The sequence below is a fragment of the Rhamphochromis longiceps genome, linkage group LG3, assembly GCF_057381845.1.
Source record: "Rhamphochromis longiceps isolate RC_006_pf linkage group LG3, R_longiceps_female_GT1.1, whole genome shotgun sequence".
Taxonomy (NCBI): domain Eukaryota; kingdom Metazoa; phylum Chordata; class Actinopteri; order Cichliformes; family Cichlidae; genus Rhamphochromis; species Rhamphochromis longiceps.
The window spans coordinates 24,057,378-24,082,427 of NC_140559.1; the positions used below are offsets into that span (position 1 = coordinate 24,057,378).

A 25,050-nucleotide genomic window follows, 5' to 3' on the forward strand; every position below is an offset into this window, starting at 1 on the left:
CTTCCAGCAAATGTCAGTATTCAAACATTCAAAATCTTTCACCAGGATGTTAGAAGGATGGTGTCAGACCTACATAGTAAACCTCTACAGCAGTCTGTATGTGGGACTCATGCTGACTGCTTCCACAACATCCTTTATTGACTGGAAAACAGAAACAACACTTGGAAAATGGAATAAATGGGATTTCTAGCCTTTAAGATTTAGGTTTTTAAGGGAACAGCAGTAAGTGTTTTCCACTGTTTTCTATCTTTAAATAGAACAAACTGAGATACAAAACATGCAGAAGTCATTCGAAGCATAACATAGTTCTTAAAAATTGGAGGCTGATAGATGAAATAAAATAGCTGTTGAGCTGGCTGCTGGGATGTTGTTAGCTGGTAGGATAATCAGAGTTGTAGAGTGATGTTGTTTGCAACGAAAGACAAAGAAATTCCCGCTTTTTATTTCTGCCTAAGTCATTGACAGACACATATATACACACATGTACATACTGCAACAAGGGATATATATAGTAGAGCAGTGGTTTCAGGGTGTGGTGTCAGGGGAGGCTGATATGCACCTGATCTCCATCAGCCTCCCCTTTAAGGATGGTGCCAGGACCGGAGGAGGGCGGTGTGTCAGTGTGTGCAGAGCAGCTGAAAACCAGCTCGAGTTACATAAAGGTAAAAAAAAAAAAATAAAAGCCACCAGAACGTGCAAAGCTCGTCACAATATCCTTCACCGTTACCATTGTGACTCTTTTCCTACAACGCACTTCGGTTCATCCAACAGTCCAGCCTACCAAACGTCACTCTGATGCGACTTGCATAAAAGTGACGTGCTCAAGGTGTTACAACAGTATCAGAACTCGAAATCGAAAATGGCTGCCGTGAGAGCATCATCATGGTCCATTTTGTTCAGTGTTGCCCTCTTTGTGTTCGTCTCTACAGGTGAGATTTTAGCTGATAAAAACCAAATGATGTTTCCGTGATGTTTACAGAAGATGGCTTATATTTTAACTATATTTCCCTTAGGAGTTAATTATGAATGGGCTCGACATGTCCGTGTATGTGAAAGCGACACGAGGCTGGGTGGACTTAACATTTGTCACTGTGATCCAGAATGCACAGAAACAACAAGTCAACTTGTGTGTCAGTGTTACAGTGCAATGAAAAAGTATTTGCCCCCTTCCTGATTTTTTTTTATTTTATATATATATATATTTGTGGAAAATGGCCCGTGGTTCAACGGAGTCCCAAAACCTTAGCCAACTTCACTTTGTCAGACAGGATCTATTTAATGGATTTCTTGATTCAACAGGTCTGGCAGCGATCAGGCCTGGTGGTTAATCACAGTTCCAAAAGTTCATTCTGATCAAGTTTCCTTCACTGAAAATGTTACTTCCAGTTAAACAAAATCAACTTTTGGGATTTCCTGGATGATTGAGATTAAATTAGGATTTAACAAGGGTGGAACTTATATAACTTTTCTACACAAGGCCGAGAAGGGTTGGATAGGTTTGACAAACGTGCCAAAAGTAAGAAATCAGGGAGGAGGCAAATACTTACACTGAACATGTAGTTTTAGGAGTCATATACATATACAGTCGTATGTATACAGCTACAAAGGTCTTTGTTAAGCGCTGTACTGTAGCTACAGAAAAAGCAGCATGCAGAGACTTGAGATATAATGGCAGGGATGCTTTCTTTTCTGTACTGTGTTGGGTCAATATATAGACATTGCATATCAGAAATCTCCATATCCATTCTGACAAAATCGTACAACAAACTGAACCTGGTAGTTTGTGGTTGCCCATATACAAAATTGTTGAATTCGAAGCTGTCGGCTAAGGCAAGCTAGCTTGGCTAGTTGTGTTGATGCATCACAAACATAGTAGTTCATGTTCAGCTATTTGTGATGTGTTTATAGTTTTAGGGAATATTTTCAAGTCTTAAGAAATACAAAAGAAACCTATGGTCTTTCAAATTATTTTTAATTATTTGCTTATTTTTCTATGGTCTCATTAGAGTGAAAAAAGACAAACGTATCAATAGCTAAAACAACTTGTCAATCACAAACAAACAATTAAGATTCAATGTGCCTCATATTCTCAGTCGCACTCAGTTTCCAGACACCAACATGCTCAGCAAAAGGTTTGATCCTTTGAAGAAAGGACAAACCGATGAATGCTGCAAGCATGGTTATGTGCATTGTTCATATACAGTCTTTATAAAAAAAACCCTTATAATAATTGTTTAACACACATCGATGCAAAGTCACCAACATTAGTCAAATTTTGTGTAAAAGCAGCAATAGAGATTGAAAATGTGACGTCACTCAGGGCTAAAACCGCAAAGAATTCTGGGAACTCGTGGCAAGAGGTACTAGCGCACGCAGGCTTTCAATTGCATTCAGTTATACAGCGATAAAAAGAAACACAAAAAATGGCAAGAAGCTGTTGTATTATTAACTGCAATAGCCGGTCGCGTGACAGCCACGGAAAGCCGACGGGTAAAGAGATCGGTTGTTATCGGATTACGTCGTTGAAGAGAAATTGTTCGAGCCATGTTTCCGAAGTAACAAAGAGGCGACGGATTGCAGCCAGTCAAAGACAAAATATAACGTCCCAGAACACTCCAGCTCACAGGTTAGTCTGCTCCAAGCATTCCCACAAAGGTCAGTCTGCTATTGTAGTTAATGCGTCATTTTTCTTAACATAATTGGTGATATAGGTTACAAGCAAGTCTGGCGCTGAACAGAAATTGTCGCGCTATGCTCCTTTGTTTATTGTGCATAAATAGTGAATTGTCCTGACACAATATTGCGTTTCGCTTCTGTTATTACCATGGTACATTGACAAAAAACATATACTTTTATTCACAGGATAAAACAGTTGTTTTGTATCACTAATTGCCCAGTACGATTACAGCATACAATATTATTGTCACTGCTACATTTCTGTAATGCAACCAGAAATTATTTCCACTACTAATTAATTACCATTGAGCTCAAAGGTTATATTAATAAACGGTTAACGAATGTGTATTTATGACGACGATTTGTGAGACTGGTAAACTTATGATATGTACGATGGTCTTTACTTTCTACACGGTGCATTTCAAGGTCCTGTACCCATCCGTCAGTAAACTGTACCTGGGCTTGTTGCAGTGACCTGAAGTTACTAAACTTCATGAGTGTATGCACTCACTCCAAGAACCGTATAATTATAAATATGAGCGTGGTGAAAGTTGGGCAGCACGCTAACATATTTTGTCCCTCTGTGTGCTCGTAAGGGTCTGACCCTTTCACTGGTTTGATTTTTTTCCTCGTATCTTTTCTTTGACTTTTCATCAAGTCTGTCTTTGTACGGACCGGCATTGTTCTCCTTCGTTTTGTACATTCCTCTTTGGGGGCAAAGAAAAAGCAAGAATTTATTGGAACCGAAGAATGAACGTTTTGCGGTGCTGCAAATGCTTGCGTTTGATGCGGTACTTGGATTGTTTTGCCACGAGTTCCCGGCATGCAATGCGCGAAAGTCACGTGGTCTGTCAATCTCTATTAGTGAATTAATATTTGCATTTATTTAGTTTATTTGACAGTGTACACTAGTACACTGGATTTAAATCAAACAATCAAGATGCTAAAGGGTTGACCTTCATCTTCAATTAACAGGAATTTTAGGGGTTTTTTTTATACACAGTCCCCTATTTTCAAAGGCTCAAAAAGTAACTACACCATTTTCTGACAAAGAGATAAACTGAGTATGTGCTCATAGTTATTTACAAATGTCATTTGTATGTTTTTAGGCCTTTTTTTTGGTTTGTTTGTTTCTGTTTTCTTTGCTTTGTGCAGACAGTAGTTTAAAAGATAGAGTTGTGTTCAAAATAATAGCAGTCCAACATGACTAACCTGATGAATCAGTGTTTTTGGTATAAATCACATTATTACATGGCAAATAATTCACCAGTAGGTGTAGTGCAGAGGTCCCGAACCCCCAGGCCACGGACTGGAGTCGTTTGGTACCATGAGAGTTGAGGCTCGGGTGTGAAATTTATGGTTTTAAGGGTTTTTATTGGTTTTCATCATTTTTATCGTTAACTCATTTTCCCTGGGTCTTTTCCCGTGTGTTATGAATAAATCTTCCTTTTTTGGTACTGCTATACTGTTTTTATTTTGTTGTGTTTATCCGCAACACCTTAAAGGTCGATCCATGAAAATATTGTCAGACATAAAACGGTCCTTGGTGCAAATTGCTGGGGACTGCTGGTGTAGCAGAATAAGAGAAACCAACAGACCCAACATTCATGATATGAATAGTGTGTGTAATTGACAGTGTTGGGAAGGTTACTTTTAAAATGTATTCCATTACAGAATACAGAATACATGCCCCAAAATGTATTCTGTAACGTATTCCGTTACGTTACTCAATGACAGTAACGTATTCTGAATACTTTGGATTACTTAATATATTATCATGCTTTTTACAACAACGTGAATGTACTATTGCTGTGTCATTTATTACTATTACTGAAGGTCCGCGACTCCGAACTGTAGTAAAGGGACCTCTGACTAATACGGCGGGGTCCCTGTCGGCTCGTAGCCGAAAAATAGCTTTACTTTGTTGTGTGGGTCAATTTTTCTTGCGAGAGACAGAGAGAGGCGTTGAAAGGCTGCTCCAACGGAATTTATTGTTTTCGGAGGAAAGCACGAACACGGTGTACAGTCGAGTCTTAATAGCTTACTTACAACTGGGCTCGTCAGGCACTCTTCTTGGCTGCAGTGGTTATTATTATATTTACATGCTTCCAGCTCCCGTTTTTCCTCGACGACAACTCATACCTTTCCACTCGCCTTTTTCTCCCTCCTCGCGCTCACAGACACATAACGTGTATGGCAGTCCATTCTCCCTGCAACACGGACTATACTGCCCATGATGCTACATTCTTTAGAGCTATGCTTGTAGCATTCTGCCTGTTAGCTTAGCACAACAACAACAACGAAAAGGCGCTCTCTCACCCAGGCGCAGAAAGAGAGAGAGAGCGTCGCCCTGTAACCATGGCAACCGTAACGCTGCCGCCTGGAACGAAAGAACGTAGCTGTCAAACAAAACCCAAACAGTCCTGACCCGCGACAAAATGAAACAGGAAAGTACCGCAGTGTAATCCATTTATTTCAACAAAGTAACTGTATTCTGAATACCACCTTTTTAAACGGTAACTGTAACGGAATACAGTTACTCATATTTTGTATTCTAAATACGTAACGGCGGTACATGTATTCCGTTACTCCCCAACACTGGTAATTGAAGAATTAAGTGAAAGGGGCATGTTCAAAATATAGCAGTGTAGAGTCTAATCAGTGAGGTCATTCATTATGTGAAGAAACAGGTGGCCATGTGGTGGTATTTAAGGTGGTATTTTAGGATGAAGCACATGTTGTACATGCAATTCTCTCTGAAAACCTGAGAAAGACAGGTTGTGCCAGACATTGTTCAGAAGAACAGCATGCTTTAATCAAAACGTTAATTGGAGAGGGGAAAACATGTAAAGAAGTGCAGAAAATGATAGGCTGCTTAGCTAAAATGATCGCCAATGCTTTAAAATGGAAAGCCAAACCAGAGAGACATGGAAGAAAGTGGAAGACTACCATTCGAATGGATCGAACAATAGCCAGAATGGTAAAGACTCAGCCAATAATCAAAGTAGAAAAAAAAAACAGGGCAGGAAAGAAATGTTCAGACAAATTCTTTACCATTATTGAATTCTTTACCATTATAAGTAAGAATAATACCGTATTTACCGCACTATAAGGCTCACCAGATTATAAGGCGCACCGTTGAAGACTGGCTCTGTTTTCATACATAAGGCGCATCATATTATAAGGCGCATTAAGACAAACAAAAGATAACTCGACCTTTATTAAGCTCATTCACAGTAACTCTTAACACTGTTAAGCTGTAACACATTAAATATTGAAAAATACACTTTTTCCAGTACAGTACATTCAACTTCCACGATTCCCTCAAACTCTTCACCTTCCGTGTCTGAGTTACGGTAAACAGCTGGGCAATTTCGGCATCAAGCATGCCCGGATCCCTCTCACACCGGATTAAAAGGCGTTTAAAGTGCATTCAGCAGAATAAAACAATCAGATGAGTTAAAATTTAACCAACTCATTCACAGTAACTATTAACATTGTTAAGCTGTTAAACATCAAATATTTAACAATACACTTACATTTCCAGTTCATTCAACTTCCACAAATCCATCAAACTCTTCACCTTCAGTGTCTGAGTTAAACAGCTGGGCAATTTCGGCATCAAGCATGCCCGGATCCCTCTCGTCATTATCCGAATCAGTCTCGTTGCTGTTACTTAGCTGTTCAGTGATTATTCCAGCCTTCGTGAAAGCTCGGACGACACTTGAGACTGATACCTTAGCCCAAGCAGCCACGATCCATTGGCAGATAGTGGCGTAACTCGCTCGGCGTTGCCTCCCTGTCTTGGTGAATGTGTGTTCGCCTTCTGTCATCCAATGCTCCCACGCAGCTCGTAATTTAACTTTGAACGACCTGTTGATACCAATATCTAGTGGTTGGAGTTCTTTGGTTAATCCACCCGGAATGACGGCAAGCTCCGAATTAGTTTGCTTCACTTGGGTTTTGACAGCCTCTGTGAGATGGGCGCGCATGGAGTCGTAGATCAAAAGAGACGGAGATTTGTGGAAAAAGCCATCCGGTCTCTTGACATAAACTTCCCTCAGCCACTCGCTCATTTTCTCTTCATCCATCCAGCCCTTTGAGTTAGCTTTGACGATGACGCCGGCCGGAAACTTTTCTTTTGGCAAAGTCTTCCTCTTGAAAATGACCATGGGTGGTAGTTTCTGGCCATTAGCTTGGCAGCCCAGAACTACAGTGAAGGATGACTTCTCGTTCCCTGTGGTGCGTATAGATACCGTACTGGTCCCTGTTTTCTCGACAGTACGGTTCACGGGGATGTCAAAGGTGAGGGGGACCTCGTCCATGTTAGTGATGTGTTCTGGCCGGATCTTCTTTTCAGTGATCTTATTCTGGCAGTACGTGCAGAAAATGGCCAACTTTTCTTTGTAATCGTTTGGCAGTTGCTGTGAGACAGTAGTTCTTGTGCGGATTGAGAGATTATGCCTTTTCATAAAACGGAAGCACCAAGAATGTCCCCCTCGAAAGTCGTTGATCTGCATGTCACGTGCTACTACTGTTGCCTTGAGTCGAATAGAGACTGTAGAGACACTTCTACCTGCTGTTCTCTGTTCAATAACCCACTGTTCAATTTTGTCCTCTAACTGCGGCCATCGCGCCTTGTTCCCTCGGAAACTCCTTTTGGTCTTCTTTACTTGTTTTAGGTCATCTTTTTGCTTCCTCCACTTGCGCACCATGGACTCATTAATGCCGAATTGTCTGGCAGCTGCTCTATTTCCATTCTCTTCTGCATAACTAATTGCTCGAAGTTTAAAATCAGCTTCATAAGCGTGTCTCTTCGCGGGTGCCATTTTGGAGTCGTTATACACACTCACAACACGGTAATGTTGTGTTGAAGCACAGTACGTATTACTCCGCGAGGCTCCTGGCAACTGTAACCGTAATGCTCCAAAAAGTGGCACTAAAAATCTTTTTTTGACAGATTTTTGAGCATAGTGTGCCACATAAAACCGGTTCCAGGTCAGTAAGCACAAACCAAAATTCATACATAAGGCGCACCAGATTATAAGGCGCACTGTTGATTTTTGTGAAGATTTAAGGATTTTACGTGCGCCTTATAGTGCGGTAAATACGGTACTTAGCAGAAAGAAAACAGCATAGGCTGCTATGTTACACCATTACTAATGCAAAGCTGCATTGTGTATTTGATTCCTTTAACCTCGCTGCTCTCTTAGTTTCTCTTTCAGACCCAAAAATCATCACAGCCGAGTCTGGACAGAGCGTCACTCTGCCATGTCGAGCTTCGAACAAGAACATTATAATTCTTGAGTGGAGCAGAGCTGATCTGGGGACACAGCATGTTGTTGTGTACCGGGATGGTCAGTTTGCTCCAGACGACCAGCATCCATCTTTTAAGAACCGGGTGGATCTGCAGGACAGACAGATGAAGGACGGAGACGTGTCTTTGATTCTGAACAATGTGACAACTGCTGATAGTGGAACATACGAGTGTCGAGTCTTAAGGGGAGAAATACACTCGTGGGAGCTCAACATTATTTACCTGAGTGTTGTTGATTCTCCAGGTGAGTGAGTAGAGTTGAGTGTGTGTGTGATCAGAGGTGAAGCTGCTTCCTGGTTGTTGATGTTTGTTTCTAAAGATGTTGTTGATGAGACTTTGTAGAAAGCAGCTGGTCTGAGTGATGTGATCAGAGTGCAGTAGATAATGTCTGACAGCAGTTTGAAGAGGAAATGGATTCTGTTCTGTTCTTCACTCATCACCTACCTGACAAACCCAAAATCACAGCAAAGCATTTAATAGACACGTCGCTTCACTGGGTCCATTTCACACTTTTCATAAAACTGACACGGATGCAGGAGCTGTAGTACTGGAAGGAGGAGATAATATATTTAAAGCCAATAAGTCGCTAGTGACAGAGGAAGATATAAAATACATTCCAGGCTCCTTCTTTGCCACAAACGATGAAGGTAGGCAACTAATTTGTACATGCAGGTAAATGTTTTAATAATGTCTGTTTCTGTTTTCATGTTGGCTTGAAATAATATATCTCCCTCTGCTGGTTCTGCATCCATGTACATTTCACACTTTGGAGAGGCAAATCCATGAGATGGACATGGTGGATCAGTGTGTCTGTTACACGCCGTGCAGGAATGCTGGGTTGACCTGACAGCTGACACCTCACACCTGTTTCTCACCTGCAGGTCAGACAGGAGGAGACACAGAGGATGGAGGGAAGGAGGATGGAGGGAAGGAGGCTGGAGGGAAGAAGGATGGAGGGAAGAAGGATGGGTCTGTTGGACTGATATCTGGTCTGTCTGTTTGTGCTGTGCTTCTTGTTGTTGTTGGTGGTTTTTTGATCTACAGAAAATGTAAACAACAGAATGATGGTTCATACCAGCTTCCAGTTGAACTGCAGAAGGTTTGAAATGTGAGTCTCCTGCTGTTTTCACTTCTCAGTTTTGTCATTCAGCACTGCAAGATTATCTGAATGGCATTATTATAAAATTCGGCCAGAATTATTTTTTTCTTTCTTGAAGGACAAAACAAATGTGGAAACATCACAGTGAAGATGACAGTATTGTGATACTTGTGTATACTGATGAAGTCATTAACAGATTCTGAGTATTGCGATTACGTATCCTGTGCATTACAGTATCACAAACAGAGAATGTGTTTGTTTTATCTTCTGGTTCAGCAACTCTTTGTAAGATCAAACTTGTTTAAACCACACAAACTGATCCTCACGTTGCAGTATAATTACATGGGCCAAACCAAGTGACGAGATAAACACAGCATATTACAGCCTAAGTCTGAGTGTACACAAAGTTGTGTCAATTATACTTGAGTTTAAGACCCTTTGATTTCTGGCAGAGATCAAAGATCTCCAAGGGAATCAACTCAGACACTAAAGAGTGTTATAACAGTTTCATTTATCAGCTAGTAAGTGGTCTTTAATGTGGTCTTTGTGGAATTTAATGTGTGTACTCTGATTTTGAAAGTTGTTGTATTTGATTTTTTCTGACCTTGAAACAACTGCTTTGAATGTAAATAAATTTTAAACAGCTGAATTAGAGAAGTGAATGTTTGGACTGAAATACTTTATAATTGGAAGTCAGAAGTAATCAAATAATGTAAATGTTCATGCTGAACTTGTCTGTGCAGTTTGCTGTTCAATAAGAATGTGGCAGTGTTACAAAGCATATTTCATTTGTTTAAATGGACAGAAATCATTTTTAAAGACTGCTGCCATCTACTGCTAATACTTGGTGCTTACAAGTGATTCCACCAGATTAACAGTGCATTGTTTTGGCATTTTCACCATATGCTGAGCCTTTGTTTCAGAAATTAAAACCGTTAAAATGTTACAAATTGAAGGGATGTCATCATCTCATCTGGCCTGTGAGCCTCACAGGACATCTCGGGGACACTGCTGGGAGAAAAAGATGGATGGTGTACCCCATTCAGTTCTGTAAATATCTGGTTGGACACCATTGTCGTGTCCAAATTCATGGGCTGCATTCTCCTGAGGCCGCATTTGTAGACCGATTACGTCACAGCGACGCGCCGAAGGCTGTCCAAATTCGTAGACCCCTCCGAATGCAGCCGACAAATGCGTGCTCCTTTTTCCGAATTTGAAGGATGGGTCGGGTGTGTCCTTCGTGGCCCACCATATCCCAGAATTCATAGCGCGGCCCAGCCAAGCTCCAGTTTCCGGCTAATGGCGGCCGCTACTAAGTTTTAAAATTACTCTTATTAATCTTTCTGGGTCACAAAATAAACTTTTAACATATTTTCAGGCGAGAAAGTAGCTGTGTAAACATCAAATATCTGCTCGGTTTATCAAGATATCGCATCTTTGCTAAAGTGCTTCGACGTTTTCGGAGATGTCTGCTACCCACCAGCTCGATAGCTAGCCGGGAGCTCGAGGGTTACTGATGCGGCCGAGAATGGCACAACTCCCGGCACATCATTTTCAGATCACCGCGGACTTTCGCTGCTCGGGTTAAACGTTGTCAGCCGGTGATCAGCTGTGATCAGCTGATCACGGGGCCGGGGTTAAAAGAGAGACGCCACCCACCTGTTCGCCACTCAGACATCATTCTCTTCGTGTCAGGAGCTCCGAAACTCTGCCGACGTCAGTCTCCGCCTGATTCAGCAACCGTGAGTGATTATCCCTTCAATCCTTTTTCTCTTCCCGGCTCCGCTCGCTCTCTGTCGGTAACGACCGTTCCGAAGCCACGCTTCGTGCACTGATCGTTACTAGAATAACTGCGTGCCTGCTCCAAACCCACCGCTAGCCTTCGCCGCGCTTGGGTCTAGCCAGCACGCCACACGGACAAACGTAATATATAAGTCACTTAGACAACCTAAAAATGTTATTGTTGGGCTTTTTTCAGTGTTTTGTTTGTTCGTGAGTAAATCGGTTTGGCTGAGATTAAAGTTATTAGATTAGATAAAATAAGACTTTATTAATCCCCCGGGTGGGTTCCTCCTTGGTTTTTACACAGCTGACTAAACGTCAAACAGAAAACTGATTAAACAGAAGTGTGAGATGGCCGAAAGTTTACTCCAGTGTCCTGTTATATTTTAGACAGCAAGGAGCAGACGGCTGAGTTTATTAAACTTCACCGAGACAGCGGTGACGCTAATCAGAAGGCTAGACCATCCAATTTCACGACCGTTTACTTCCGGCCTACCCGATCTTCTGAGGACCCGGCCCACATTTCTGGGATTTTTAGGGACAAATACTGCAACCTCAATTTTGTCTGAATTTGGAAATTTTAAAAAATTTAAGCACATTCAGGTTTATTACATTATAGGTTTAAGGCACGCTTGCAGTTAAATAGGCCTTTCTTCATACATAAATATACAATTATCTCTGCATAGCCAAGAAAACGTAGTGTGTGTTTTTATTATAATGTTACCTAATTCATGCACGAATAGCAAAAAAAAAAAGTAAAAATAAACTATTGATCCAATTACTAATAACCATTACTCCAAAAATATGCATAAAAAGAAAAGAATAATGTTTTCATTTCTCCTTCCAAAGAATTGTTGTGCTTGGATGGATAAACAGTTGAAACAAAGCGAACTGAACTCAAAGTTAAAAAGGGGCACATTGAACCAGGCTGAATAACAACAACACACATTCATCAAGAATCTAATATAGGAAGGGCAGGGCTGTGTTGATCTGAGAATGTAGACATTAAAAAGTCCATAGGAGAGATGGTAGCTGATTAAACAAGTGTCATGAGATGATAACAAAATGCAAAGATTGGTGACAGAGCTTGGAACCATAAGGCAACAAAAAACTGTGAGAAATAATTTAGGCTCTGCCTGTGAATCACTCTTTGCTTCTCTTCTTCCTTCCATCCCATCATTTCATATATCACTCTCCACTTGCTATGTGAGAACAAGGCACAACTTGCTATTGCAATAAACTATAATCTAATTATCCACACCTAACAACTCTTGCACTTAATCTACAGGGAGTGCAGAATTATTAGGCAAATGAGTATTTTGTCCACATCATCCTCTTCATGCATGTTGTCTTACTCCAAGCTGTATAGGCTCCAAAGCCTACTACCAATTAAGCATATTAGGTGATGTGCATCTCTGTAATGAGAAGGGGTGTGGTCTAATGACATCAACACCCTATATCAGGTGTGCATAATTATTAGGCAACGTCCTTTCCTTTGGCAAAATGGGTCAAAAGAAGAACTTGACAGGCTCAGAAAAGTCAAAAATTGTGAGATATCTTGCAGAGGGATGCAGCAGTCTCAAAATTGCAAAGCTTCTGAAGCGTGATCATCGAACAATCAAGCATTTCATTCAAAATAGTCAACAGGGTCGCAAGAAGCGTGTGGAAAAACCAAGGCGCAAAATAACTGCCCATGAACTGAGAAAAGTCAAGCGTGCAGCTGCCAAGATGCCACTTGCCACCAGTTTGGCCATATTTCAGAGCTGCAACATCACTGGAGTGCCCAAAAGCACAAGGTGTTGTTACGAGTTCAAAATTGGGGATGGATACAAGAGGAAAAACCACAATAACAACACTGGTCCGGCCGGGTTGAGTCAAACGATGATTTTAATGATCACACGCGTGGGAGATGGACACTGTATGCAGACAGCCTCAGATCTCAAAATGGTGGAGCATTGATCAAACTTTTATAGCCTTTGGTGCCCCCACCTTATCATAAAAGCCTAAACATTCACATGCTTTTCTCTCACACGGCGCCTAAGCTACGACCTTGGCTCCCTGTTTATCTGCTCCTGCTGAGATGGGGCAGAAAACTCCAGTATAGTCTGTTCTCTTCTAATCAGACAAATAAGGCGATGACTTTCTGCGAACAGTACTTCTTATAACTCAGCAGTATAATGCATCATAAAACAACATCATTCATTCACAATAAATCAGCAGTTTAATGTAATGCAAATCAGTTTAACTAATGCAATAGTTATCAGCTTCTTCTAATTCAGGAGAATAATGCAAACTAGAACTACATAATAATTCACAATCTTTAATTAGGGGTCTAACATGGCATAAAATAATATTATAATCTAACATTGTGCAATACTCAGAGACATGGCCAAGGTAAGAAAGGCTGAAAGACGACCACCACTGAACAAGACACACAAGCTGAAACGTCAAGACTGGGCTAAGAAATACCTCAAGACTGATTTTTCTAAGGTTTTATGGACTGATGAAATGAGAGTGAGTCTTGATGGGCCAGATGGATGGGCCCGTGGCTGGATTGGTAAAGGGCAGAGAGCTCCAGTCTGACTCAGACGCCAGCAAGGTGGAGGTGGAGTACTGGTTTGGGCTGGTATCATCAAAGATGAGCTTGTGGGGCCTTTTCGGGTTGAGGATGGAGTCAAGCTCAACTGTGATTGGATAAGTGGAAGAACATGGATGGGTAATTTGCATTATTTATGAAGAACCAGGTAAGTATCACATTTTATAGTGACAATAGTAGTGATGTTAAAGAGATTAAACTGTTGCCATTTATAAAGTAGCTGCTATGCTGTAAGACCCAGTTTTAAGAAATAGAAGGCAGCAAACTTTAAATGGGACTCATTTCCAGCTTGGGCTTTACACACAGCTTTAAACACATAAGTCATATACTAAGGCTTTCTGCGCAGTTTGCAGCCACTCAAGGGTTTTCATGCTGTTCTTAGTCTGAGGTTGCGGTTTAAGAAGTTAATTCTTTATTTCCTGCACTGAAGAGAGAAGTGTAGCGGTTAGCCACAATCAAAACAAAACAACTTACATTTTTCATCTGAAACTTTGTTGAAACCCACAGAACCACACAAGAAAAAATATTGATTTTTTTTTTTTTTTTTTTTTTTTTTTTTTACTAAGCACAATCTCTACTGTGGGAATAAGAGCAGGATCAGACAAATATGAACGACATACAAGTAACATTGATCACTGAGGACAAACAACTGTAAGTTTGTATTTGTCTTTTAAATAAGTGTGTGGTTGTGCCTTTAAGTAATATGTAGGGGTTGTTTTTTTTTTTTTTTTTTTGGTTGCGTTTATTGTAATTAACACAGGGATATAAATAAAATATACTTTTGAACATTATGATGTCCTCTGGTCTGAGGTGTTGGGGGAGTCAGTTAGAGACAAGCAGCTGGATTGCGGCAGTTGGACTGGTGGACTACTGCACCTTAGAGTAGAGGATATCTGTCAGTCGTTTAAAGCCTGAACACAAACACACAGTTCAAAGAACGGGACACATGATAACAACCTTTGGAGTTTAATCAAAAACTCCAATCCATTATTTTCTGCCACTTATCTGGGTTCAGGTCCTCTAGGGAGAGCGGTCTAAGCAGAAAAGTGTAGATTTCCTTGATCACTTGATCACTGGGTCTGCACCGAAGCCTCCTCCCAGTAGAACATGCTTGAAACACCTCACCCAGGATGCATCCTATTCAGATGGCCGAACTACCTCAAATGACTCCTTTTGATGAGGAAAACCAGCTCTACTCTGCCTAACACCTAGGACGCACACTGTGGAGTCCAGGTGGGGCCCGTATGGCCAGCCCAAACCCAGAGTGTGGGCATACTGTGGGTACATCGCAGGCCCACATTGACCCTTATTGTTGGCCCCCCTCCTTGCTTAGTGTAGGTAGTCTACACTAGTGTGACACCCATATTGGCCCACACAGCCATAGCATGGACCACAAAGGGACATATTTGCTGGATATTTCCCAGCTTTAGAGAAACCTGAGCTTAACATGATTCCCATGTTCCGAAGAATCTGCAGTCCATAACAAAACGTCAGGGTGAGCATGGCCGAAATAGCAAACAAAAACATTCTCACATATAATGATCTAACTTACATCAAATGAAAACAAAAGGAAACACAGGCCTCTTATCTGCCCCCCTGACATAAACAGGAGAGAAGCATTAAAAATGCTTCCCATAAGGGCCACTTTCATGGTTTAAAAATTACAATTCAAGGGTAGCACCTGTGCTCTATTGACTGGTAGAAACTTTACTTCTTATCGGATAAGACTGTAGAGCTGTAATACATTCAAAATGAGAAACTGTGAAAACTGTACAGCTTCCCTCTTTTGCAGAAACAACTTTTTATACAGATTGATTATACAGATTGATTTGCTGCCCTTTTTTCCATGTTGCTTTGAAAATAAATTGATGTCTAGTAGACCGTAGTGAGCTATGAGGTTTCAGGTATGCTAGTATGAGTACATACTATTATGTGAGTTATCTATATTGATGCAAAATTGTTTGGTTTTTATTTGGTTGGTTTTCCTAAATTCAGCACAAATTCAAACATTAAGATGGGAAGCTGGCTGGTGTCAAAATAAATTCTGCATTCAAAGAAGAGGATTTTTTTTCCTTTGTAAAAAACAAACAATTGGTCATGTCAAATTGTTTGAAGCGAACCTGTCCTGATCCTTTTCAGCTCTACACTTTTATCTTTAAACTGTACTGGTACATTATGTGCCTCATCCTCTGACCTGTTTTGCAGATGTTTTAATCGCTTAGGAATTACTGGTGCATACATTGACATCTTTAATTGGCACCTTAGCCACCTTAATATGAACATCTAACAGTGAAAAGCATTTGACAGGGAAGAAGAAAAGCAGAATAGGTCCACTTTTACTGGAAACGAGCACTGGCTATACCTCTCGTGCCATTTGGTCTGTTGGCTATTTGTCCATCACTGACATCTTCATATGTTCTCACTGCTGTAGACTGCATCTGCATCACTTCCTGTTCAACGAAGAACATTTAGATTACTGCAGGTCCAATAGCTGCAAACATAACAACGCTGTATTAAAATAATAATAACATACAACACTGTTAGTAAAATAATTTAAATAAATACACAACAAGCCACACCAGAGATATAAAACCTTCAATGTGTCCTGGATCTGCCCCCAGTACCTATTGCCAGAAGGGCACGCCCCAAACTCCTCACCTACTGTAGGAGGTGCCCAGGAGACATCCAGGTCAGATTCTCAATCACCTCAAATTAATACTTTCCAATGTGGAGGATTAAAGTCTCTACTCTGAGCCCTTACTGAATGATCAGATCAAGCTGTAAATTGTCAACTCTCTCTTTACTACAACAGACCAGTGTAGCATCTCAGTTACTGCAGGTACTGCAGCAATATGGTGCAATTGCTGTATTTCTGATTATTTTTGTGCCATTACTGTTCCTGGTGAATTCCAGTATGGCTCCCATTGCCACCCACTAAACCAGGGGTGGGGGAACTCCAGTCTCGAGGGTCGGTGTCCTGCAGGTTTTAGATGTGTTCTTGATCCAACACAGCTGATTTAAATGGCTAAACTACCTCCTCAACATGTCTTGAAGGTCTCCAGAGGCCTGGTAATGAACTAATCATTTGATTCGGGTGTGTTGACCCAGGGTGAGATCTAAAACTTGCAGGACACCAAACCCACACCGTGGGAGACACAGGCGGAGGAAAGCCAGGTGTTAAGGCTGAGCAGCCGGCTGAAACGGCCTATCCCTCTGCCACAGGTGGGGGTGGGCCCGGAGATAAAAGCACTCACCTGCGACTGACAAAGGAGGCTGAAGCCTCAGCAGCTCATATTGCTGTTTGGGGATGTCATTGGTGCCGATGTGGATGATGAGCCAGTTGGCCTGTGGGTGGGATGCCAGAATGTTGGGAATTCTGTCCACTATGTCGACAACGGTGGTCCTAAACATTACAGATTACCACACAAAGATTACTACTCTCCTCGGTGACAACCATACCTACAAAGCCTTAAAACGAGACCCCACAAGCAGCTACAAAAAGAAAGTTATAGCTTGCCTTCAGGACCTTGAAAAATCATTGACCGCCTTACATATCACCGCCTTTATCCAGGGGATACCATACCCTGCATTTACGGACTTCCTAAAATCCACAAGGAAGATGTCCCACTCCGACCCATAGTCAGTAGCATAAACTCAGCCACTTATAACATTGCAAAACACCTTGCTACCATCCTTGCACCTCTCGTGGGGAACACCCCACACCACATCAAGAACTCCACCGACTTCACCGACAAGGTCCAGAAACTTACCCTGGATCCAGATGAAACCATGGTGTCCTTTGATGTAGTCTCTCTCTTCACTTGCATATCCACCACGGAGGCTGTGGAGACTGTCAGAAAACGACTACAAGAAGACAGCTCCTTGGAAGACAGGACCAACTTCACACCCAATCAGATCTGCACACTGTTAGACCTCTGCCTTACCACAACATACTTCAAATTCCCCCATGTCACCTATTGCAGCTGTTACCGGCACCAGACCTAGGGGAATCTGGACCGGCAGCAAGCGGCACACAGGCTAGAGAGCACTGCGTAGCCAAATATGAGCAAACTGTGGATTAATAGAGAGGACACCGAAGTTAGCGTCTAGCTCAGGCCGGAGCTCATTTATTTCTCCACATATACACAATACAAATCACACTAGACCATGCATTCTTCCCATAAAATAACAGTTCATAAACAAAAATAAAGTTACAAAAAGCATTCTCTCAAAAGCAAAATAAATACAAACTAATTCAAAATGACTTTACATACTCACAACTTAAACAAAACACTCGCGGCTAAAGCATAACAACATACCAAAATAACCCATCTCACATTCACACAACCTTTCCCCACATTCGCGCCATATACGCTATTACTTTTGAACATGGCGTCCCCTGAACGCAACACAACATGGCGGCAGACGACTGCAAACGTTGTTTCACCAACTAAAAGCTTTCCCCGTAATACATGTACTCAGTACTGCTTGGCTAACACTAAAACAAACACTACAACACATTTTCGGAAGTCGCAGGTTGCCACTGTCATAGCATATACTTATAGTGCTACGTAGCATTATGCCGATGATACACTAATACTCATTACAACAAAATACCACAAAACAACATCATCACTCTCATCTCAAAATATAGCCGAACAGTTGTTACTCAACTTACATGACATTTAGAACCAGTTCGGTAACATAAAAGTTTGTTTGTCAGTACCTGTGGATTAATAGAGAGGACACCGAAGTTAGCGTCTTGCTCAGGCCGGAGCTCATTTATTTCTGAGCTGCGCATGCGCAGAGCCTATAGCTAGAGTCTCTGGTAGTTCCACAGCAGTGCAAGACCACCATCTACTAGCATAATGAAATATAACCATGGTCTGGCAACACATAACAATGTCAAAATAAGTCACAATAATAAACAAAAAATAAAGGGGTAATTGGTTTTCTTACAAAAATAAACATGTAGCTTTTTCAACCTGCTACACAGCCAACCTTTACATGGAGGAAGTGGAAAGGAAGGCTCTTGGCTCTTTCAAAGGAAGAGTACCTCTTTTTTATTTTATTCCATCATATAAACTAGGCCTGATCTGATTTACAGTCTTCAAGATGAAGTTTGAGAATGCCCTTGTTGTGCAGTTGCACCCAGTAGTAAAACTCATCTGGCATTGCATGGATTCTACTATTATAGGCTACATTATCATAGTAGTGGTTAGTCAGGGGAAAGAGCTTATATGGATGATTACTAAATGGCCAGAATCCATAAAGATGAACAGTTTCACATAATTCCAAAGCCAGACTAATCATATATGCTCCAGTGCTAGGCCGAAGTCCATTTACCCCCTGAGATTTCCAGAATTTGTCCATACTTTGTAAGTACTGAGGGTTTATGAAGATTGGTTGGACAGGAATTTCCATGTCCTCAATGGCATACACAGCCCGCTGACACACTGCACGACTACCACTAGAAGAGAAGCAAGGGAAGAGGAGCAGGGAGTTGCCATACTGGTGGAGACTGTCTACAAACGCCCGTCGATGTGCCATCAGTGACCCATACCTGCAAATTAATATATTAGTTAAAGAAACAAGACAAAACTAACAGGTCACTTCAATGTTAGAGTCACTCTTGTCTCACTTCTTTGTTAAGATGCTTGGATTTGCTGTCACAAGGTTAGTCTTCATGCCAACATCACTCTTAAATTCATTTTCCAGAGGAGGAAGGTTGCACCTGAAAAAAACAACAAAATATTACTTAAAGAGAGAAGAGTCCTCATCATGATTTTTGTTCTTGACATCTTTCTTACCTAATAACAAAATCAGCTGAATCAATCATTTTTCCACAGCCGCTGTTTGTCAGAATCCCACTGCTCCCAACAACTGAACAAGTGTCCCATCTCTTTTTTGAGAAAGGATTCTCCTGGAATTGACACCAACAGATTATAAATTACAAAAAGAGCAAAATTTAAACAGTTTGAAATGTACTTTGTGTGAAAGACAAGTGCTCACTGAATTTAATGGAAGATGGCAAACATGTAGGAAGAGGTCAGTGATAAGGTTATCACGTTAAAACTTTTAGGGAAATGTATAGACCTGTTTAATCTGATTGCCTTTAAAACATTAGAACTGGATTATCAGTTACTTGGAATTGAAATCTTTCATGATATCATTATATATGTGATATTACATATACGGTGGTTAGTTCTAGTTACTGTGCAAACCCTTTTGTTATTGAAAACAATGGATTCATGAGGTCCCTGTTATCAAAATCTGTTTTGAAAATCAGTCTCTTTTATGGTCCAAATGAATCTTTGGCCCAGTATTTGTGAATCTCTCCTAGAATAGAAGGAGACAATAAGTCTAGGGCATACTTGAAAGTTGAAGTTTAAAATGATAGATAAAACAAGAAGCACTCTGACACCACAAACCAAGGCAACCTACCTTCTGGGCAGTGTTTACTTTCAACAGAATAGTACTGGATATTGTATATATTAGTTTTGTTGTTGTTTGTTTTGTACTGCAGTAAAACTTAGATTAGGATTACATGACAGATGTTTATGTGGATTTTATTTTTACACAAACATTATTTAAGAGTAGGTAAATCGATAATAAACTGGTAATGTAAATATCTTTATAATAAATTGAGCTTGTTAAATATTATTGTGCCACAGTAAATTTCTAAATACGTCAGCTAATTCTTTACATTCGTTCTGTTAAAGATTTTAGGTCAATTTGAAAGAGAAGCAGATGTGAAATGTAAAGGTTAGGTCAAATGATATTTGGAAACTATAATCCCCATATACCAATATCACTTCCTAAATGTTGCAAGTGCAAACACAAGCAGTTAGTTTTCAAGAAAAAAGCCACTTTATACAAGTTTGACCTTATTTGAGCTTGAAGAAGGAGTCAAAGGTCCAAATTAATGTGAAACTTAGTGAAACCCCCATATAATTCCTTACATGGGGCGATCAAGGCTCAAGAGTTGGCAGTTCGTCTTGTAATCGGAAGGTTGCCGGTTCGAGCCCCGGCTCAGACAGTGTCGGTCGTTGTGTCCTTGGGTAAGACACTTCACCTGTTGCCTACTGGTGGTGGTCAGAGGGCGCCAGTGTCCGGCAGCCTCGCCTCTGTCAGTGTGCCCCAGGGCGGCTGTGGCTACAATGTAGCTTGCCATCACGAGTGTGTGAATGGGTGGATGACTGAACGTGTAAAGCGCTTTGGGGTCCTTAGGGACTGAGTAAAGTGCTATACAAATACAGGCCATACAATTGACCTTCAAGGAATGTGACTTTTTAAATCTTTATATGGTACTCTCTATATATTGACAATATAAACCACTAATATAGGAATCATTGATTCTAAGTTATGTTTTTTTGTTTTTGTTTTTGTTTTTTGTTTTTGTTTTTTTTTGGGGGGGGGGGGGGGGGTTGTCAGTTTTCAACCAATAAATCATTAACTTAGACTTGAAGACCTTGGTGGATTTTTTTAATATACTGACAAATTTGTAGGTGGCTGTGGCTCAGGTGGTAGAGCAGATCAGCTACTAATCAGAAGTTTGGTGGTTCGATCCTAAGCTTCCCCAGTCTGAATGTCAAGTGTCCTTGGGCAAGATAATAACCCCAAATCTCCCTCCGATGCGTTCATCAGAGTGTGACTGTGTGTGAATGTACTGTGTGCTGTGTGCACTTGCGTTTAGAAGTGCTTGCATGAGTGGGTGTGAATGAGGTATATTGTATACAGTGCTTTGAGTACTCCGGGAGAGTAGAAAAGCGCTATATAAGAATCAGTCCATTTACAAATATTAAAATGTATTACAATTAATTAATTAAAGTTATAGCAGTATTACATTTCGCACAGCCTGATAACTAAATTTCAAAATTAAGCTGATGCCTGCTCTATAAATTAGCTAGTGAGTGTAAGAGGCAGAACTCAGGATGAAACAAGGAGCATCCACAAAGTTATTAATACAGATGAATTGCTGCAAAAGTACTCTAGGCAGCTAATTTCAGAAGACACTAAAGAATTATATTTGATTTAATCCATTAAGGGTAAAGGTCCCTGTTTATCAAAGATTTAACATGTGACTAAACATGTGATTTCAACACATGGAACATGGAACAAATGTTGGAACATTTGATGAATAACGAAGACCTGAAGAAAAAATTAAGAATTTAAGAAAAACATACTTTTATTAAGATCTTGAAAAGCTCTGGAGTCACAGGGATGACGGTTCTGTCCCTGTGACAAACAATCTTAGATCCCACTGGAGTGTTTTCCTGAGTGACAATGGCATTGTTGGATCCATCGCCATTAATTCTCACCTGTAATCTTGAAAAAACAAACAAACAAATAGGACCCGACAAAAAATAAATAAATAAAGTTAGCTTTAGTATTAAGTGGAAAGATTTGCAATCTTTAGAGCATAGGTGTCAAACTCTGGCCCGCGGGCCAAATTTGGCCCGCAGCCTAATTACATTTGGCCCTCAAAGCCATACCAAATTACTATTAGAGCTGGCCTACTGGTATTATACAGCTAATATATATACACTCAACAAAAATATAAACGCAACACCTTTGTTACTGCTCCCATTCCCCATGGGATGGACGTAGAGACCTAAAATTCATTCCAGATACACAATATAACCATCCCTCCCAAACAGTGGTCACAAATCAGTCCAAATGTGTGGTAGTGGGCACATCTGCTATATTGAGATAATCCATCCCACCTCACAGGTGTGCCACATCAGGATGCTGATCTGACATCATGAGTAGTGCACAGGTGTACCTCAGACTGCCCACAACAAAAGGCCACCCTGGAATGTGCAGTTTTGTCTCACAGCAAAATGCCACAGATGCCACAAGCAATGAGGGAGCGTGCAATTGGCATGCTGACAGCAGGAATGTCAACCAGATCTGTCGCCCGTGCATTGAATGTTCATTTCTCAACCATAAGCCGTCTCCACAGGCGTTTCAGAGAATATGGCAGCACATCCAACCGGCCTCACAACCGCAGACCTCGTGTAACCACACCAGCCCAGGACCTCCACATCCAGCAGGTTCACCTCCAAGATCGTCTGAGACCAGCCACCCAGACAGCTGCTGGAACAATTGGTTTGCACAACCAAACAATTTCTGCACAAACTGTCAGAAACCGTCTCAGGGACGCTCAACTGCATGCCCGTCGTCCTCATCGGGGTCTTGACCTGACTCCAGCTCGTCGCCGTAACAGACTTGTGTGGGCAAATGCTCACATTCGATGGCGTCTGGCACGTTGGAGAGGTGTGCGCTTCACGGATGAATCATGGTTCACATTGTTCAGGGCAGATGGCAGCTGAGAATGTCCCAGTTCTTGCATGGCCAGCATACTCACCGGACATGTCACCCATTGAGCATGTTCGGGATGTGCTTGACCGGCGTATACGACATCGTGTACCAGTTCCCACGAATATCCAACAACCTCGCACAGCCATTGAAGTGGAGTGGACCAACATTCCACAGGCCACAATTGACAATCTGATAGACTCCATGCGACGATGTGTTGCACTGCATGAGGCAAATGGTGGTCACACCAGATACTGACCGGTTCTGGGTCCCCAGACCCCCAATAGCGCAAAAAACTGCACATTCCAGGGTGGCCTTTTGTTGTGGGCAGTCTGAGGTACACCTGTGCACTACTCATGATGTCAGATCAGCATCCTGATGTGGCACACCTGTGAGGTGGGATGGATTATCTCAATATGGCAGATGTGCCCACTACCACACATTTGGACTGATTTGTGACCACTGTTTGGGAGGGATGGTTATATTGTGTATCTGGAATGAATTTTAGGTCTCTACGTCCATCCCATGGGGAATGGGAGCAGTAACAAAGGTGTTGCGTTTATATTCTTGTTGAGTGTATATAGTTTAGTATTAAGCTTTGCTTGTTCCATATTCAGTTTTTCAGCAAAACTTGTTTGAGTCCATAAGAAAAGATTCATTCTTATATCTGGAGGAAGATTTTTTATTAAATATTAACGTTAGCCCGCGACTTTTGTTCCAGTTTTGAATTTTGGCCCACTGTGTATTTGAGTTTGACACCCCTGCTTTAGAGTAAAATACAATGTATCTGTTTTGTCATTGTCATTTCTGCTAATTCTATATAAAAGGCTTTTATTTTATTTAAAACACTATAATGTGAGACATTAAACAGATGGTGGGACTCCTTGTCCTTATCTTGGCACAACATGTAATTAAACCCACTTCAAAACGACACTCACCAGGTGTTTGCAGTTTCTTTAAAACTTCCACGACAGAAGTTTCAAAGTATGAAAGGATGATGACCGAAAGCACACTGCAAAAGGATCCAAGAGTTTCTCAAGGCAAAGAAATTGATCTCAGCCCACTTAAAAGTTATTAAATGAAAAATTGATGCAGAAGTGGTTTCTCTGGCACAAACTGCCATACAGGACACTAGCTTGTAAAACAACTGCTGATCACCACAGGCCTACTGTGGCACTATGTTACAGACAGAGACGTGAAAATAGTACACCCCGCCCCCCTCCCCCGCCATTTTATTTTATACTCAAAGACACTTTCTTTTAGTAAGGCCACTGATATGTCAGTTTTACTGTTATATAAGTTCCTCCAGCAGAGGGTGCTCGGTCCTGTACGCATCGGTAGCTGACGCTACACTAGAAGAAGTAGTGTCAGCGGTGGAGAGGCAGGGTACGGCCCGCGCGCCGAAAGAACTGATTAATCAAACAAGATCCACCATCCAGCGCAAAATCCTCCGCTCCATTGAAACTGGGCTACTCAGTGACTGTTATCAAGTATCAGCTACTGTCCCTCCTAAACGACATAACCATAAAAGATGAAGAACTGATTGAGAAAGTCAATGAAGCTTCAAAGCTAGAAAATGAAAGATTTGAGAAACGGAAAAGGTCCGCTGCAGCCAAGATTCCCAAGGTCCAAGAGCTCCAAACAGAATGCCAAACAGCCCTGACATCTCCTCAGAGCCCCTCCAAACCCAGAGAATCCCCCGCTACAGTGGCCATGACAACAGTGAAAAATAAAGAGACTAAGTCAGACACGCAGCAGATTATAGAAGAAATACATAAAGAGATGAAACAAATGTTTATGGCTGCTATGGAAACCAGTCCCCACACCATGGCACCAATGCAACGAAAAAAGGGCTGTAAAAAGTGCAAAGAAGAGGGGAAAGGGGAGAACTGCATGCACTGTTTCCAATGTGGGCAAGAGGGCCACTACTCCCGTGGATGCCGAGCACCGAGACTGTCATCGGGAAATGGGGAGGGACTACTAAGATGGGACCAACAGTAGTCCAAAGCCCACGGTCCCATAACGAACAGCCAAGCTCACCAACATCTTCCAAAGAAACTGCAGCAAGTGTCCCATCAGCTGTAACTGAGGTTCACTATCTACCCCCTCAACGAAAGTCACGGTTAGTTAGCCTGGTGAGAAACAGATGTACTGTGAACTGTTTTATGGACAATCACCCAGCCAAGGTGTTATGGGATTCAGGGGCACAATCCAGCATAGTAAATGAAAACTGGCGGCAAAACCACCTCCCTCACACGG

At 41.4% G+C, this 25,050-nt stretch overlaps 2 protein-coding genes across 2 annotated transcripts in view; one reads left to right on the plus strand and one right to left on the minus strand.

The window, feature by feature from the left end:
- Positions 1 to 9,030, plus strand: part of LOC146673554 (neural cell adhesion molecule 2-like) — a 28,547-nt gene extending 19,517 nt beyond the window's left edge. The window contains exons 3-5 of the mRNA XM_085400970.1: positions 7,902 to 8,237; positions 8,875 to 8,946; positions 8,978 to 9,030. Of these exons, the coding sequence (XP_085257096.1) occupies positions 7,902 to 8,237; positions 8,875 to 8,946; positions 8,978 to 9,030 (461 nt within the window). The remainder of the gene's footprint in view (positions 1 to 7,901; positions 8,238 to 8,874; positions 8,947 to 8,977) is intronic.
- A 7,385-nt stretch (positions 9,031 to 16,415) lies between these two features.
- LOC146673557 (alpha-N-acetylneuraminide alpha-2,8-sialyltransferase-like) lies at positions 16,416 to 21,690 on the minus strand. Its single transcript, XM_085401991.1, has 4 exons — positions 21,657 to 21,690; positions 19,281 to 19,393; positions 19,112 to 19,204; positions 16,416 to 19,033 (listed from the first exon to the last, which is right to left on the minus strand). Exons 2-4 carry the CDS (start codon positions 19,307 to 19,309, stop codon positions 18,556 to 18,558), a joined length of 600 nt encoding a protein of 199 aa, XP_085258117.1. The 5' UTR covers positions 19,310 to 19,393; positions 21,657 to 21,690; the 3' UTR covers positions 16,416 to 18,555.
- Positions 21,691 to 25,050: the final 3,360 nt, after the last annotated feature.

Bases quoted from the DNA above. Each gene is read 5' to 3' on its own strand.
- LOC146673557 (XM_085401991.1), bottom strand. From the start codon at position 19,309: ATGATTGATTCAGCTGATTTTGTTATTAG. The intron at 19,205-19,280 runs GTAAGAAAGATG...TGTTTTTTTCAG, and splicing joins TCAGCTGATTTTGTTATTAG to GTGCAACCTTCCTCCTCTGG. The intron at 19,034-19,111 runs GTGAGACAAGAG...ATTAATTTGCAG, and splicing joins CCAAGCATCTTAACAAAGAA to GTATGGGTCACTGATGGCAC.